Source organism: Thalassophryne amazonica, chromosome 12 (assembly GCF_902500255.1).
Source record: "Thalassophryne amazonica chromosome 12, fThaAma1.1, whole genome shotgun sequence".
NCBI lineage: Eukaryota > Metazoa > Chordata > Actinopteri > Batrachoidiformes > Batrachoididae > Thalassophryne > Thalassophryne amazonica.
This window is the reverse complement of record NC_047114.1, coordinates 89,799,337-89,817,792: the sequence shown is the minus strand read 5'-3', so window position 1 is coordinate 89,817,792 and position 18,456 is coordinate 89,799,337. Positions and strand designations below refer to the sequence as shown.

The 18,456-nt window shown below is 42.2% G+C and overlaps 1 protein-coding gene across 1 annotated transcript in view; it reads right to left on the bottom strand.

Annotated features, from left to right (window-relative positions):
- Window positions 1–18,456, bottom strand: part of LOC117521102 (laminin subunit alpha-3-like) — a 243,840-nt gene that overhangs the window by 78,857 nt on the left and 146,527 nt on the right. The window contains 4 exon segments of the mRNA XM_034182417.1: window positions 4,431–4,544; window positions 16,243–16,473; window positions 16,831–16,914; window positions 17,002–17,103. Coding sequence (XP_034038308.1) covers window positions 4,431–4,544; window positions 16,243–16,473; window positions 16,831–16,914; window positions 17,002–17,103 — 531 coding nt within the window.

Below are 18,456 nucleotides of genomic sequence, written 5' to 3'. Positions count from 1 at the left end.
TACCTACTAATGAAACCAAAAGCAGAAAACTATATTTTGTAAGCTGGAACAAGTGAAACAAGTCAAATTTTGACTTTTTTATTTTAATTGACAAATGTTATAATGACTGAAGATTATTTTGTGGGAATCAATTAATCCAGCCAATGCCAAATTTCAGAATGCCAGGAAATCTGAAGATCTTCTAGGTCCCACCCAAAACTTTAATCACAATTTTGATTGGGACTGAAACTAAGATGGTGTATTTTCATATAGTATATATATTATGTTACACTAGGTCAAATAATGTTTTTTTTATTTTATTGTTTTTGTTACAATTTAGAAATAATCAAATATTTTTAGGTCATTTTAAATTTTATTATAAAATCGTGCACCTTCACAGCTCACCAAGGGGTCACGGCCCATCTGCAGTACCTTTGGGGCCCATCAAGGGGCCATGGCCCAGACTTTTGGAACCACTGGACCATTAATTCATCTTTGGAGCTTAATCTTGGTTTATGCACCATTTGGTTTGGAGCTCTTAGGGTTTGGATCCATGCAAGTCTGGTCTTGAGTGTCTTGCATAACTGACACAATAGAGAGAGAGCCAAAATAATATTGGCTAATCCTCCCATTTACTAATGAAGTGGAGAAAATCATGAGCTCAAAGGCAACATAAGGGGAATCAGGTGTTGTGGGAGAAGTTAATGCTCTGGGCTAAGAGGTGGGGTTTTGGTGGAGAATGGTGCTGAGAGGTCTAGACACTCACTAAGCTGCGGCTCACACTGGAGTCAGCTACATGTGGTTAATCAGTTTCGGTTTTTAACGTGTGTGTACGTAGATCAGCTTTCATGGAAGATAAACAGAGAGGGTTCCTGGTGGTGACAGCCAACTGCATCTTAAATGACTGGCTGGTACGTAAGGTTTTAGATAAACAATATCTAGGCAACACATTATGAGTAGCCAATTCTGGAATCTTTGTGAAGCAGAGACTTTATCTTCTGCAGCTGTTACTTTGTTGGCAGCACACAGAGTCAAATATAACAAGGTTAAATCATTTAGGAAAATCTCTAAATGGGTAGAGCAGGTAGGGGAAGTAGCCTGCATCGGACGGATGTCCTGTCCAAAGGGAGTCGTAGACGTTTCATGCTACAGAATCCAAACTGGCCTCAGGACTTATAATGGACTTACTTCTAGGACTAATTGGGTTGAGCAGGTAGCTTAATGAGATAGGAGTTGGGACACCATTATGTAGGCCTGGGTTTGATTCCTACGTCACACTAAATGTCTGACAATTCATCTGCTTCGTGCCAGTTCACCCAGCTCAGTACTAGCTTTTTCTAGGGAAGTAAGCTGCAATGGACTGGCGTCCCATCTAAGAGGAGTCTATGACTCCTATATAGGGAGAGTCATAGACTAGTCATAGATCCCCTAGCTGGTAGTCAGCTTTGGCTAGAGAAGTAACCTGCAATGGACTGGCATCCCATCTAGGGGGAGTCATAGACTTTGATCCTCTGTGTTACAGTATCCACAGCTAAGCACCAGCATCAATGTGCCTCAAGGCCTATATACCATAGGACTTCTTCTTAATAACTGGTTTAATGGTTATTTGCGTGACCTCAGGAAGAAGGCTAGAGGTTTGGAAAGGAAATGCGCAGTTCCAAATTAGAGGTGTTTCACCTTGCGTGGCATGATGCTATCTTAGATTATAAGCATGCACTACTGGCTACAAAGCAGGCCTATTATTCTGATTTGATCAGTAAAAGCAAGCATAACTCAAAGTTTCTGCTTAACACAGTAGCATTCATGGACAGCCACCTGTCAGTTGTTCTCCCGTTTCAGCACAGGACTTCTTGGATTATTTCAAGAAGAAAACAGAAGACATTAGGTTGAGCATATCTCAGCATGCCTTGGCCCAGCCACTGCACCCTGTTATGGAGGTAGGTGTTACCACTGCGGTGTTACCTAGATTTACAGAATTTGATAGTATCTCACTAGGCGTGCTGAAGCTCGTGATGTCTACAAAAAGCACAACTTGTTTATTTGTATTTATACCAACAAAACTGTTTAAGGACCTGTGGCCCACTCTTGGTCCGACTGTGCTGGAAATTATTAATCTCTCATTAATTTATGGATCTTTTCCTAAATGTTTCAAATCTGCAGTGATTAAACCATTACTTAAGAAACCTAATCTTGAATGAATGAATGAATTGAATGAATGAATGAATTTATTTGGCACACAAACTCAACAGTAACAAAAAACTGATACACAAGGCAATTCCACAGTGACGTGTGACCAAAAGGGGATGAGCAGAAGCAAAGCTTATAAACGCCCACCCCTTACATACATACAAACATACATATATAAGCATTACCAACCCCCAGAGCAAGCACACAGGCGACAGTGGTAAGGTAGGACTGTGGTAATCTTGACCCTAGTGTATTGAAAAATTGTAGGCCAATATCAAATTTATCATTTTGCTCTAAAATGTTGGAAAAGGTGGTTTCATGGCAGCTCGTGGACCACCTTACTGAGAGTGGCCTCTTTGAGCCACTGCAGTCTGCTTTCAGAAAATATCACTCCACAGAGACAGCTCTCACTATAGTAGTGAATGACCGTCTGTGAGCAATGGACTCAGACACCACTACGGTTTTGGTGCTTTTAGATCTCAGTGCCGTGTTCGATACTGTAGATCATCATATTCTACTTGATAGGTTGGAGAATCATTTTGGGATTACTGGAAGTGCCCTTGCGTGGTTGATGTCATACCTGTCCAGTCATTCTCACTGTGTTTTCTACAATAACACTACTTCTAATCTTAGTTTGGGGTTCCACAGGGATCCGTCTTGGGCCCCCTGCTTTTTTCCCTTTATATAGCACCCCTTGGGAATATACTGCGGCGTTTTGGGATTGCCTTTCATTGCTATGTTGATGATACTCAATTGTACATGCCAATAACTGTTGGTAATCGCATTCACTTAAAATCTTTAGAAGATTGCCTTGCATCAGTGAGAAGTTGGATGTCTAGTAACTTCCTACTTTTAAACTTTGATAAGACTGAAATGATGGTTCTTGATCCAGCGAGGCATCGGCATCAAGTTGACCAGCATGGCTTAGCTTAGGTTCATGTGTTATACATCATACAGACAAAGTGAGGAACCTTGGGGTAATTTTTGATCCTACGCTGTCCTTTGATCTCCACATTAGAGACATTACGAGGACTCCTTTCTTCCATCTGCGAAATATAGCGAAGAGTCGCCCCATCCTGTCTATGACTGATGCTGAGACCCTGATTTATGCTTTTGTTTCTTCTAGATTGGTTTATTGTAATGTCCTGTTTTCAGGGTTAGCGCAGCCCAGCATTAGGGGTCTCTAGCTGGTTCAGAATGCTGCTGCCAGCCTTTTGACACAAAGCAGAAGGTTTGACCACATTACCCCCATTCTGGCATCTCTTCACTGGCTTCCTGTCTCTGTGAGAGCAGACTTTAAGGTTTTACTGTTAACCTATAAAATTGTTCACGGACTGGCACCTTGCTACCTGGCCGATTTGGTGAAACCCTGCATACCGGCCCGGGCTGTGCATTCGCAGGATGTGGGACTGCTTTGTGTTCCTAGGGTGAAGAAAAAGTCAGTGGGTCAAAGAGCTTTCTCTTATCATCCCCCTGCTCTGTGGAACAGTCTCCCTGTGTCACTGAGGCAGTCAGATTCTGTGGACACTTAAGTCTAGACTCAAAACGCATTTGTTCTCCCATGCCTATGAATAGCATTTTACATCATTATAATTTTTATTGTGTGAATTGCTATTTATTTATTTTTTCCTTAGAATCGTGTCTTTTAAATTGTGCTTTTTAAACTTTGAATTAATTTTAATTTGTTTTTGAATTGTTTTTGTGTGAGGTGCATTGAGACAACGTTGTTGTGAGTTGGCAGGATATAAATTTAATAAATTAAACTGGTAGCAGAGTAGCATTACCTCGTAAACACGTCATCAGAATGCTATCTTTCCCTGACTACCCAGTAGCTAATGAGCAAGCTTACCAAGGACACTAGCTTGGCTAGTTTTTTGCAATACTTGATAACAGCTGAGTGTCATAACTTGTGAACTTTGATACTGGATGTTGAAGCTACTGTAGAAACTGTGCTTGACTATTTAACAAACATTATAAATTTGATGATATAGTGACATAGTTAGTTAATGTATCTACACAAAAGCACCATAAAGATCTCTTTTGTCACCAAATCACCTCTGTAGATTTTCTGTTTTGCCTCAGTGCTGATTTATTTCACTCTCGTCAACATATCAACAACACTGGAATAATAAATCTTGGTCTGTAATTTCAACAAATTATCTACTGGTGTTAAATTGTGACCTATGAAACTATTAACCTAACTACTAGGTTATTTATGTTTTTGTTGGTTTGGAATCCTGAGTGCATCATTAGATGTTTCTTACCAGACACCTGCCTGTCCTTTCATCACACTCGTCGGCCAGACCGTTGCAGTCACAGGGCACACACACGCCCAGATTTGGCAAGTTGACATCTCTGTAGAATCCAGGGGCGCATTTCTAAAAAAACAACAACAACAAAAAATTTAATTTTAAAAAAGAACCACACAGATAAGCACATGATTACACACAGTGAAGTCATAGCATGTTTGAAGTTTATGGAGTTTTTGACAATACATAACTGGAGAGAGACGTGACCAACAATCTCAAATCTAGAAATCGTTAATTCTGACTTTCAGTTTGCCACTTTGTGTTTTACTTTGGAAGGTTTCCTTTTTTGTAGCCGCTCGTCATTCCGCATTACTTTCTCCCTGATGCAACCTGCTCGATCTATAAACCCTGGACTTTGCCTGAGTGTTTGACAAGCCCTGTTAGAATGTTAATCACTCAAAATAAATCTTTATTGAGAAAATGCTCAAACCTCGTCCTCTTACACAAATAACAAATGCCATTTTGCATTTTGTGCAATTAAAAACAGCTCCTCCAGACTTCTGTTCAGGTGCTCATGAAGTAGGTAGATGAAAACCGACCAGTATTAGTTGTCAATAAAGTGTTAACGCTGAAGAATAAAAAATGTGACCTTTGCCTTCAGAGATAAATCCACGACATTAAACTCTGTGTAATCTGCAGCTGAGATCCAACAATTACCTCTAAACCATTGAGATCATCACAGGTCTTTACCTGAATCTGAGAACTGGCCTCTCTGTCATTAATGGAAGGATACCAGATAGTCTGTCCACCATCATGTTGCCAGGGGTAGCGTAGGCTCTGGGTACCGGGGTCGTTCACTGACGGATACACTACATGCTGATTTGTCGGGTCATGAAGCGAAGGATACACTATCCTCTGAGTCCTTCTGTCATGGTGCCTGGTTTGGCGTGTTCGGCCCCCTCTGTTGAAGGGCCGTGGGCCAGCGCAGCACAGTCCAATCAAAGTCCACCACAGCAGGGCCGTTAGCAGAACCCTTCTGCATGGCGGTCTATACAAGCACGGGTCTGACATTCCTGACGCTTAGTCCGCATGAAATAATGTCCCTCTGCCCGGCCTCAGCCTCTTAAACACACTCGCTCTTGCTCAGACACACAAACACCCAAAAGACACGCCCTATCTCGTACCTGAGTCAGGGCTGCAGACCAGCATGACTGTTTGCAGGCGAACTACTGCAAGCCAGAAGCCCACAACAAGTATGCACATGATCGAGCTTCCTTTCCCTGTCTTATGCAAACAGAAAGACTTTACATTTTTGCCACAGAGTAACATTATCTTCACTAACACAATACCCAGAAACCCCATTTTTTTCTTTACATACATACCAAACGTAGTACCCGTACCTAAGTTAACAAGGTTGTGTCCAATGCCTTCATTGATTAATATGTTAAAAGCAACATAATTCTGGAAGAAATAGCCACACCCATTTTGACTGAATCAGAAGTCAAAGCTTCACATTATTTATTTTGTCTAACCAACAGAAAAAAAAATCCACAGTCAATGTTGGAAAAACAGCCAAAAAGAGCTTGTGATCAAGATCAAATCCCATTTAAATCATTTTGTCATTGGTTCTCAACCAACGATTAGCCAGTATCCAGTCTAAAACTCACTCATACTTAAAAGAAACTTTAACTCAGTTAAACCAGATAACCAGGATCCTCAGCCAAAGTTAAGAATGTTGAATCAGATGTATATGATATGGTGCAATTTAATTCACTCTCCAGTTTGACACTGATTTATAGTCAAATTTCCAAACTGGATCCAAACCATAGGGCAACAATTAAATAACTTTAATCTTTCAAACTATTAGTACGAATGCAAAAATAGTCAATTGGTTTTTTAATAACCAGTCAAAACAGCTTCTCGTATTTAAAAAGATTATATAAAAACAAAACCATTTTATCATTGGCTTGTTTAAAACTACTTAAATAACCAATATCTAATTTAAACAAAAATCGCCTTAATTAAAGCAGGTTCAAACAGTCGATCTTGAGAAAGATCATCTTAAAATCATTTAAAGTCGCAAATTAACCAATCAACATTCAAGACTGTTAAACCATTTTATCAGTGGTTTATTGCTGATCAAAAATCTTCACAACATGGGTGATTCTGGTTTAAAGCAACTTAAACCACTTTACAATGTGAATTTCATGACAGTCAGTTTAAAACCTCTTAAAACTAGTTTAAATCCACATATATATCTCAAATTTTACTATGTTAAATCCAGTTCAAAACAGTTTGAAACAGCCAATATCTAGGTTAAAACCTAGATTAAAACCCAATGAAAGCTGCTTAAAGGCCATTTAAATGCATCGGAATTTGATGTAGAAGGAGTTAACCAGCAGTTGAACCTGTAATTTAGCTAGATAAACCCAACTTAAACCACTTTGACCACTGGATTTGAGTGATTTACATGAGGTGGAAATGAGGTAATACCAAGTTTAAAGCAGTTTGAAAGTAAATTGAGTAATTCTGTTAAATGCAACAAAGAAGTTCAAAACCTAATAATAATAACCAGAAAAAGCAAATCCTCACATTTGCTAAACTTATTATCAAAATAATTGATGCTTATATTTCTATCAATCAACTAATCACCCCTAAAACCTGACTTTAATATGACACAATACAACACAAACCATACAACATATAACATGAAAAATGAGTGATTAATTCTTAAAGGACCAGTTGTCAAAATACTCATAATACAAGAACGTTAAGAGGTTTTTCACTCTTGGCAAGAAGAATCCCACCTTTGTAAACGTTCAAAAACCTACATGTCGGAGGTGATAAAGCAGAGGAGCGTTCTCTGACAATATGTGTGTGTGTGTGTGTGTGTGTGTGTGTGTGTGTGTGTGTGTGTGTGTGTGTGAATGTGCGTGCATGTAGATTTACATTGTGTTTTGTGTGACGGAGTGTAGTCAGACATCGTCAGACTTTACAGGTATTAAACTCACACCTGAATCACTCAAACACATTCATGTTTATGAGCAACACGGTGTTGCTCATAAACATGAACACACCCAGTGGAGTGTTGAGGCGCGGCGCCGTGTCACCGCCTCCGGACACATATAAGAAGCGTCCTCTGAACTCTCCCAAAACCACCGTGGCTGATGCAGGTCAAAGTAGGAAAGTAACCACATTTATGGAAACGTGTTCTGCAAGATGAGTTCAGACTAAGCGTTGTAGGGATTATTTTGTTTTTTAATAAATGCCCATCTTTACTGGCTCAATGTGAATTTTAATTGAGCTGCAAAATCAGGTGGTTTGCACCATGAAAAAAAAGGAAAAAATAATAACTTGTTTAAAGTTTTCCTTTGTAACCGTCTCGTGAGCATTCTGCACAGTTTGATCTGTGCCCTTGATTACAGTTTTATGATCACTAATATTATGTCGCATGACTGTACCTCGTATTCCACCCTGAGGCTACACAATCTGGCTGCACGGCTCTCCTGCCGGTATTTTCCAGCACATTCTGCTCAAGCCTGCTCAGTGGATGAAATGTTTCAGTAGGAGAAGGGTGTGGTGGCTGGTTCATGCGTGTCAGGACAGCATGAGTCGGGCTTGTTCTTCCAAGATGACAAAACGTCAATTCAATCGACCCAATGCTTCACCCAGCTTGTTATCACTGCATGACGGTGCCATCGAGTTCATTTCTAATTCGCGAGTCTCTTCTCACACGCTTTTACTAAATTTCACATGTAGAAAAAGCAGGTACACTCACTGGCCACTTTATTAGGTACACCTTGCTAGTACCGGGTTGGACCCCCTTTTGCCTTTAGTGCTGCCTTAATTCTTCATGGCATAGACTCAACAAGGTGTTGGAATCATTTCTAAGAGATGTTGGTCCACAATAATCTTAACAGCATCATGCAGTCGCCCATTCAACCAGTCTGCCCATTCTCCTCTGACTTCTGATATCCACAAGGCGTTTTCGTCCACACAACTGCCACTCAATGGATATCTTCTCTTTTTTGGTCCATTCTCTGTAAACTCTAGAGATGGTTGTTGGTGAAAATCCCAGTAGATCAGCAATTTCTGAAAAATTCAGACCAGCCCATCTGGCACCAACAACTATTCCATATTCAAAGTCATTTAAATCCTCTTTCTTCTCCATTCTGATGCTCGGTTTGAACTTCAGCAAGTCATCTTCACCACATCTAGTTGTCTAAATATACTGAGTTGCCACGTGATTGGCTGATTAGCCATTTGTGTTAGCAATTGAACAGGTGTACCTAATAAAGTGGCCTGATGAGTACATATTATGGCTGAATAACGATTAGGCCTGGTATATTAGTATAATACACTAAGAGGATTTTCAAAAACTTAAAGCTACAGTGTGTAAGAGCTAGAGTCATCTAGTGGTGAGGTTGTAGACTGCATTATGCCATTGCCTTTCACGACTATACTTCCTTTCACATTTTCACTTCTTTGGTGACATGGATTCATGCTCTCTTGCCTTTTCATGTGATACGCAATATGTATAATCCTCCATGTCACAAAAATGAAGGATCTCAAGCTTGTTAGCCTATGCTAGCATACCCCTGTACACTATCTACTTGAGCAACCACTGACTCCCCGTCTTTTTCTTCAGTCTTCTAGCCGTGCTGCAATTGTGAAAGGTGGGCGTAAGTATGGCCTGTTTGGGCTACTGTGCCAACATGGTGGTGCAATATGGCAGCATCGATGACAGGGGATGCGCAAATGTAGATTTGAGTGTATAATTTTTTTGTTTTTTTTCCCTGTCTGCATATATAGTAATGGTAAATGCCAAACTGGTAGAACCATTTATATACATATATACACACATATGCAATTTGTTCTTACAAGACAGATACATGTAGTGCATGAGTGTACATGGTGTGCGTGTGTGACCTTCACCTGCCCTTCCTGATCAGCCTATAACATTTTATTTAAAGCTAACAGATAAGTTCTATTAGGAAGGGCTGACCACCAAAACAACATGAAGACAGACAAGAACAAAAGACAAGTGGTGACAGTAATAACTGTGACATGATAAAATGTGAGACACCAAGGAGACGGGTACCAGGACAAACAACCACACATGAACAAGCAGTGACAGCAACAGTCTGTTGTCTAGTTAGTGAGCATCCATACCCTAATCTATGACACCAGTCTTGATCCCCTTAAGAACACCCAAAACCGAATTGTGATGACAGCCACAAACACCTAACCATTCACACACAGAGATCACATCACTACTGTGGCTGGTGTGTTGGGCCAAGACAAAAGTACAGAACCTTACCATATGACAAGGACCACTCCAGCATGCCAGGGGTCACAAGGGTGATTGCATGCATCTGATGGAAAGGGGTCCGGGATGCAGGGCCTCAGGAGAAACAAGGAGAAAAAGGACAGTAGAAGGGCACAGGGGCCAGGAAGGGCATCCACCAGGGCAACCAGGGCAGCCTGACAAACCGCCAGGGGAACAGCACAGGCGTAGCCAAAACACAAAAGGAGGCGCCCCAGTACTGCACCACCTGGGCCACGACCCCCCCAGGGGAGGAGCGAGTGGCAGCGGTGACAAGGGGACAAGGAGCCAGCACGACTGGACCCCAAGCACGGGCGGGGACCACTGAGCCAGCGGGGCCAGATCCGGCCCCCAGACAAAGGGCGGGACCAAAAACCCGAGCCGGGAAGCACATGAGACTCCGCCAAAACAGTAATCATAACCCCCCAAGAACCAGTGGTGGGCACAGCTAACCAAAAAGTTAGCTTTGATAACTGCAAATCAGCTAACTAAAAAGTTATCGTTTATAATGCTAAACCAATAAACTGCCTAAAAATTTATCGGAAGCTATAGCTAACCAATAACTAATAACTTTCTATTTTGCCTCACTCTCAACTACTAACAAGCTGATTTTGAGTTTAAACACCGCCAAAGCTTCAAATAGAATCAAAGGCGATCACAAACGCAAACACAGCCAATGAGTCAGCGCTGCTGTCTTTGTGCGCCCTGCCCCTGCTGCAGGGAAGCATCATTTACCTTGACAGCATACAGTGGTCATGAGACAGAGGTCTTGAAAAGGAAAGCATGTTTGACTTATGGTTTTGATTTATAAATCAAATTAATCTGGATAGAATAACTATATAAATGTAAACTTTAAAATGTACAAAGTGAAATATAACACATATCTGTTAATTTTAAAATAATGCACTAATTCTGAAGATTTGAACATTAACACACAGATGCCCAAAGGGATTATGGGTAAACTTAACCTCCACTCATACTGATTGGTTGACTAATTCATTCTATGTAAAAACCAACACAAGTGAATCAATGTAACGTGTGTTGGTGTTTACAAATACGAGGTCTGTGAGAAAAGTATCGGACCTTTTTATTTTTATCAAAAACTATATGGATTTGAATCACGTGCGATTACATCAGCCAACCTTGAACCCTCATGCGCATGCGTGAGTTTTGTCACGCCTGTCGGTAGCGTCATTCGCCTGTGGGCAGGCTTTGAGTGAGCACTGGTCCACCCCTCCCGTCGGAATTCCTTTGTCTGAGAACTTGCTGAGAGACTGCCGCTTTGCTTGATCAAAATTTTTTCAGAAACTGTGAGACACATCCAAGTGGACACCATTCGAGAAATTCATATGGTTTCGGTGAAAATTTTAACGGCTGATGAGAGATTAAGGATTGTTACTATCGGTTTAAGGACAGCCCACGGTGCCCCGAGCCGCCGTCGCCAGCCTGTTTCAAGCTGAAAACTTCCAAATTTAAGGCTCTGTTGATGCAGGACGTCATGACAGAGCTGAGAAGTTTCAGAAGAGGTCGGGTTCAGCAGTTTATCCAGACATTCCACTGTTAAAGGAGATTTTGTAATGAAAGACGTGCGGACGGATTCGCACGTCGGCACCCAGCCGCTCATGACGCGGCGCCACAGGAAAACACCTCCGTTGGAAGTCTCACAGGACAAGTTCGTACATGCCCAGCTGTTAAACAATTTCCCGGATACTCACTCGACTGAAAGCCATCGAAAGCCGCCTGAATCTTTCGAATGGTTTCCAATACGGAGGTGTTTTTCTGTGCCGCCACGCGATGAGCGGCTGGGTGCCGACGCGCGAATCCATCTGCACGTCTTTCATTACAAAATCTCCTTTAACAGTGGAATGTCCGGATAAACTGCTGATCCCGACCTCTTCTGAAACTTCTCTGCTCTCTCACGACGTCCTGGATCAACAGAGGCTTAAATTTGGAAGTTTTCAGCTTGAAACAGGCTGACGACGGCGGCTCGGGGCGCGGCGCGCCGTCCGGCGCCGTGGGCTATCCTTAAAGCGATAGTAATACTCCTTAATCTCTCATCAGCCATTAAAATTTTCACCGAAAACCATATGAATTTCTCGAATGGTGTCCACTTGGACGTGTCTCACAGTTTCTGAAAAAATTTTGATCAGTCTCTCAGCAAGTTCTCAGACAAAGGAATTCCGACGGGAGGGGTGGACCAGTGCTCACTCAAAGCCTGCCCACAGGCGAATGACGCAACCAACAGGCGTGAAAAAACTCACGCATATGCATGAGGGTTTAAGGTTGGCTGATGTAATCGCACGTGATTCAAATCCATATAGTTTTTGAAAAAAATAAAAAGGTACGATATTTTCTCACAGACCTCGTAAATGTGCTTTTGTAAAATATGTCATTTTTTTTCACTTGTAAAAAAAAGGCATTTGCAAAACCGAAAAGTCTGTTAAATTGTAATAGATGATTTTCAAGATCCTGCAAGACAGCACCTAAGCGCATGCGTGATGATGTCACAACTCTACCCAGTTAGGGAGACGCGGTTTCTTTCAATAACAAGAACTGTCAAAAAACTTTCTCGTGTGTGGTTGGAGTTGTGTGGCGATAGGAATCGCTGTTTGAATGCTTGAATAACAATGTCAGTCGCACAAAGAAATTAAATAATAGTGAAAACATGTTCACTGCATCCAGAATGTTGGTAGTTTGGTCGTTGAACCAATCAGTCGCTCCGTAAGGCGTCATAACATCCGATCGGTTAGTCGCTCCATGCGGTGTCATAACATCCAATTAGTTAGCGGCTCCATGCGGTGTCATAACAACGGCTCAATCAGTCACTCATATCAACGGATCTGTTAAATTGTGATTCAGGGCGACAACACTGTGATATAACCGGTTGCCAATAGATGGCAGTGTTCTATGCATTTTGACGCCAGTTATGTCACACGGTTGTTGACCTGAATCTCAATTTAACAGACTTTTCAGTTTTGCAAATGCCTTTTTTTTTTTTACACAAATGAAAAAAAATTACATATTTTACAAAAACACATTTATTTGTAAACACCAACACACACGTTACATTGATTCACTTGTGTTGGTTTTTACATAGAATGAATTAGTCAACCAATCAGTATGAGCGGAGACCACGTCAGAACAGGACAGATGGCCCACCCCAGTGCCCCAGACATCCCCAGCCATCCAGGGCTGACCCCACATGCCACACTTACCCTACCTAACAAACCCACTCTTGTTATTATAATTAATCTCCCTTGATGTGTGCGACCCCCTACGTGAGCAAGATTAAGTGCTGCATTAAAAGCAGGGCAGGAACAGCAGATGGCAGACTGCTGTGGGAGGCCACAGCACACTGCTGCACCACAGCCTGCCCTGCAAACCCACCACCGCCTAGTGACCCCGATTCTCAATTGGTGAATGTGATTACAATGGCAGGGCAGGAGCGGCGGATGGTGGCTGCTGTGGGAGGCTGCAGTGCACAGCTATACCACAGACTGCCCTGCAAACCCATCACCAACACCTGACCGCGAACCTATATGAACTGTCAGGATATGCTACGGTTGTGTTTTTATAGTGATTCCCTGTCTGCACCTGTCTCCGCTTTTTGCCCATTTGTTTTGATTGATTCATGTTACATTATACTCTGTTTTTGTTTCTTATTTATCCTCTGTGTCTTATTATCTGGTTGTGTTCTGGTAGTCATGAGTTTTACTTTCTGTTATAATTCATTTTGTGTTCAGTCTTAGTTTAGTTTGTTTTTCACATTTATGGCATTTATGCTTTAGTCACAGGTTTTGGTAATTATTGATCTTCAGTGTTTCTTATCTTATTATGTTCTGTTTGTTATTTATTGCATATTTATGTAGTCTCTGGTTTTGTCATTTGGTTCATTCATTTTGGTGTATTTATGTTGTCATTAGTGGTTACTGGTTTTACTTTTATACTTTAATCTGTATCAGTTCTGTTCTAGTTTTGGTTATTATCATTGATCTTCTTGTTTCCAGCTTTTTAGATTAGTCACGTTGTTTCCTAGTTTTTCCCCTTTTGTTTTGTTCACGTTAATTATGGTTTCTGGAGTACGTCACGTTTTGCACCATTGGTTTTTCTGTTACTTAGATATCTTGCCCCAGTTCGCTTTGCTTTTGTCTCATTGCACTCTCTTGACTCTCGTTTCCCTTTGCTTCACCAGACCACACCTCCTTCCAGAACCAACACCTGCGTCTTGTTCCACTAATTACACCACTTGTTATTTAAGCCCACACAGTCTCTCACTTCCCTGCCAGTTTCTACACTTCCCTCTCGTATCTACATTCCAGCCTTTTTGTTCTGTTTTGCTCTGCTGTGACCTCTTTTTGTGCCCCAGATTTCGTCTCTGCTTCAGCCCTTGTTATTAGTCTATCTGTGTTTTTGAAACCTGCTTGTTTTTTTTACTGCGTCGCACTGCTGCCTGACTACCTGTGTACTGTACCCTTGCCTGCTTCAATGATAAAGTCATCTTTTTATTCCTACATCATGTCTGTGAGTCTGCATCCGGTGTCCGACCATTTTTGTGGCACGCCACCTCTGCGTCTGTCATGAACCCTATAATGTGCTACTTAAAACCCAATATAATGTGCGTGCACGTACTAAGTTAGTGAAGTGCATTAAAAGGGTGTGACACATGAGGCCTAACCCCAAGCAGCCAGCGGAAGGGAGAGGCACAGTGCAGGGAACAAGCCGCACGCCCTGTCCCCACCAGACCCCGCGAGCCACCCTCAGACCCAAGGGAGGCGCCAGGGCAACCACGAGATGGGAGGAGGCGGGCAGTCCTGGAGGAGCACTGGAAGCCCATGGTAAGAACAAACCAAAAGGGGAGACAGGGGGCCAGGCAGCCAAAGAAGGATGAGCCACCCCGCAGGGCAGTCCCCCGACCAGGGAAGGCATTAGATCAGGCCCAAGAGCGGCAGGGGCAACCAAGGAGCTGGAGGGAGACAGGCGGGTCCCACAAACCACGAGGGAGAGGCAGGGGCATGGAGGGCCACACAGTGCATAACTGAGTACATAATTTTGAACTCATGAAAACACATTTCTTTGTTGCAAGTAATTATACACCAACAAACAGGTGGTTATTAATGCTATATTTCATTTATGCTCATAAACACCCTTAATCCCACATGCTATAGCTTTAATTTGTGTTGTGGATTTTGAGAATGTTTTTCATAGAGCAAGATGTATGGACACCTTTTGCCAGGGTTGCTATCGATCATCTTATTGACCAATAAACTTACAGTAATAGTGCATACTTCCAGCATGTTATTAACTAATCAACAGAGGATGGGCCTTTGTCAAAATTTTGACACTGCAAAATCCAAACAAATAATCGGCACGATGGAGATAATTTTGGCAGCAATCACTAAGAGCTTTCCAGGAAAACTCATATTTCAAAAGTTTCATGAATTACAGACTATATTATTATTCAGAGTGTGGGTAATTTTCTCATATTATCAAACTTGGACCAAATTACGAAAAAATGTATTATGATTCTATTTTTTTAACCCTTGTCTGTATTTACCACTCCAGTTTGTGTCTCGTCAGTCTCACACTGTTAAGAATATATTCTTTAATATTCCAGCAGAGATTTGCAGCTTCATTTGCTAGTACCAACAGTTAAGGAGGTGACATAAAACAGCACCACTAAACAATGACAGTGACAAGAAGTCAAACCAACAAAGACAACAACAAGGACAGCGCAATGAGAGAGAAAGAAAGAGAGGAAAACAACAAGCAGATAAACAAATAAGCAGACATGAGACCATGCTTAATCAAGGAGAAAGTTAGGATGATCGCGGTGATCCCAGAAATAGGCATTATTGTGTATATCGAGAAAGCATTAGACACATGAACGTACGTGTGTGCATATGTATGCAGGAAAGCCATGAATCTATGTGCAAAGTCTAAGATGCGCCAATGCCACACGGCCGCTGAACTGGGATGTGGCCCCGCAACTACGCAGGGCCCCCACAGCCCCTGTGGAAGAAGGCATGCACCATATCCCGTGCCACCACGAGGCATGAAGCAACCATGGGAACCGCAGACCAGCCTTTCAATGAAATAATGCACCCAACCTGAATACAAATGGGAGTGAAGCCGCCCTGTGAGCATGAGACACATGACACAAACCCCCAACCCCAACACCAGGAAGAACCCCACAAAGAGATTGGGCCAATGCTCCAACTGGGAAAACCCAAAGGAATAAGAGCCAACAACACTGTGGCACCCAGGGTCAAGACCCCAACACATGGTCAAAAAAGCAAACACCCCCTCAGCTGCCAGCTCCAAACACTCTATGATCATGTTATGATCCTTGTTAGGAACAGTACATACATGACTTCTTCAGCTCAGTTAATGTGCAGTTCCTCAACTCCTGCATTTGGTCAGAGTTTTAACTGAATATTCATATCTGTTTTCACATCTGCTCCTTCACTTTCTGAGACATGATGAAATATTTAACCTCCTCACCTCACAAGAGTCTCCAGCATACTGCGGGGGGCAAGTACAATCTTCCACAATGTTGCCGGGGACACCGGATCCTTCCTCAGTGGTCATCTCCATGCCCACCTCCCCTAAACTAAGTCTCTGGGTTTTAGTAAAGTAGAGAGCTCGGATCCTTAGGTCGGTCAGACTAGCTAGGACTATCATCAGTTCCTCTCTGGACACTGGCCTGTTGGTACCTGCATGGCGCCAGTTTCCCTGCAGAGCACAGATGATTGTCATTAAATAAATTACATTACAATAAATTATAATTTCCACTTGTACTTGGTAAAAGACAAATTCTAATCTGCAGAATGTGATGAAATTTACTGAATATATTCAAGCTCCAAAGAGGACAAATCATGTCAACCAAAAACTTTCCGGATGGATTCATCTACGATTTTAACTTACTTTTAGCATTCGTACTCCCAAACAGATATTACACACGTTGATACTTGAGGCTTTAAGAATGCCAAAATTATCCTTATGTTGCTGACTGCAAGTTTGCTTGGAATAACTTTAGATCTGTAAATCTTCTACATGTGGTACAACCTGAGGAACTGATATGTGCTTTACCTCTACAAGTTGGACTCTGCCCTGATAAAGCCTATCCGGAGATGGGAGTTGTGGTGACATGTGGATAAGAGTCATATTATGACCCTGTGGGTATAAATAATTTGTGTTATTGAATCTGAAAATGTAGAAAAGATCTGGGAGACACACTGTTTACACTGTGATTTTACACACATTGAGTATGATGTCCGGTCTTCTGTCCATCAGAGTCATCCCTTCACTGGGAATGCCAAAAGATTTGGACTGGTAGGTAAGGAAACCACCATAAGACGAAACCTAAGAGAAAGAGAAAAACCAAATATCTTAAATAAATATAATGCACGACGCGGAGTCTAAAACACCACAACGTGAAGCGGACTGGTGTTACTCCGCGAAGTGTATTCAAACCGTATAATGCACGGCTTCTCGTTGTTTAATCCGCTTATACAATGGTCCCACACAGTGAGCTAACACATAAATATTTATTTAAGTTAACTGAACTTGAAAAAAATGCGTAAGTATTTGGGAATATTTTATGCCAGCCTCAAGATATTTTGCGTCCGATGCGATTACCGAGTCTGCGGGCTCGGTAAACGCTGTGGGCCACTCGTACCACCCCCCTCTCTGCTGTGTGGAGCTGCGGCCAACTCTGGCAACAGGTCCAGAGACTACGCTCGCTGTTTTGATGCAGAGCGCTCCGGCAGCCTGCAAGAATAGACTTCTTGCAGAGAAATCCGCAGCTCCGCAGGGTCTCGGTAACCGCAGCTGCAGAGCTCCATGGCCACTGAGAGAGGTTTGTATCTTTTTAATGACTTGGATTCTCTGCGGGTCCTGCATCCGTACCCCGCAACGGTAACACCGGTGGCATTGTGAGCGAGGGGTCATCCTTGGCAACCGTTCTCTTCTTCTTTCCCGCCTTCAGTCTTGTCCAGTTCGTCCGATGATCTTTACGCCGTTGCTTTTGCTATTCTTCTCGTTTGTTCTCCTCCTCTTCCCATTCCTCAAACATTTTATTTTGGCCAAAAATATTAAAATTCACTTGGAAATCCAAGTTTTATCGCATGTCTGTCATTCACCTGTCAAAACACAGCTGATCAGTGCCAACTTTTTTGCACGTTGCTATGGTGACTACCAGAGCCGAGTAAAATATATATATATATATATATATATATACTCTGTGTGCTTCTTACCCTGTGTGCTGCTATACAATGCTGCTGGAACCTCATTTTTCCTGGAGTCTTCCCAAGGGATTAATAAAGTTCTATCTAGCCCAATCTAATATAAGATAATCTAGACTGGCGGCCTTGCAGCCTGACAATCTCTCTCTCTCGCCCTTTCCCTCTCTCTCTGTCTCTCTCTCTCTCTCCCTTTCCCTCTCTCTCTCTCCCTTTCCCGCTCTCTCTCTCTCTCCATCTCTCTCTCTCTCTCTCACTCTCTCTGCATACCTCACTCAACCATCTCCCTCGTTTTCTTTTTCTTTCAAGGCTAAATTCTCTGATTTAGAATATTTCTGTGTCGAAATTGTCTGTCTCACCGACTGATGAGCACAGCTGCAACTAGACCGTCATCAAACCAGCATTCCCTACCCATCCAGCAGGTGGCAGTCACGTCTATAGGATATTACACAGGCAAAATGAAGATTTTTTTTAT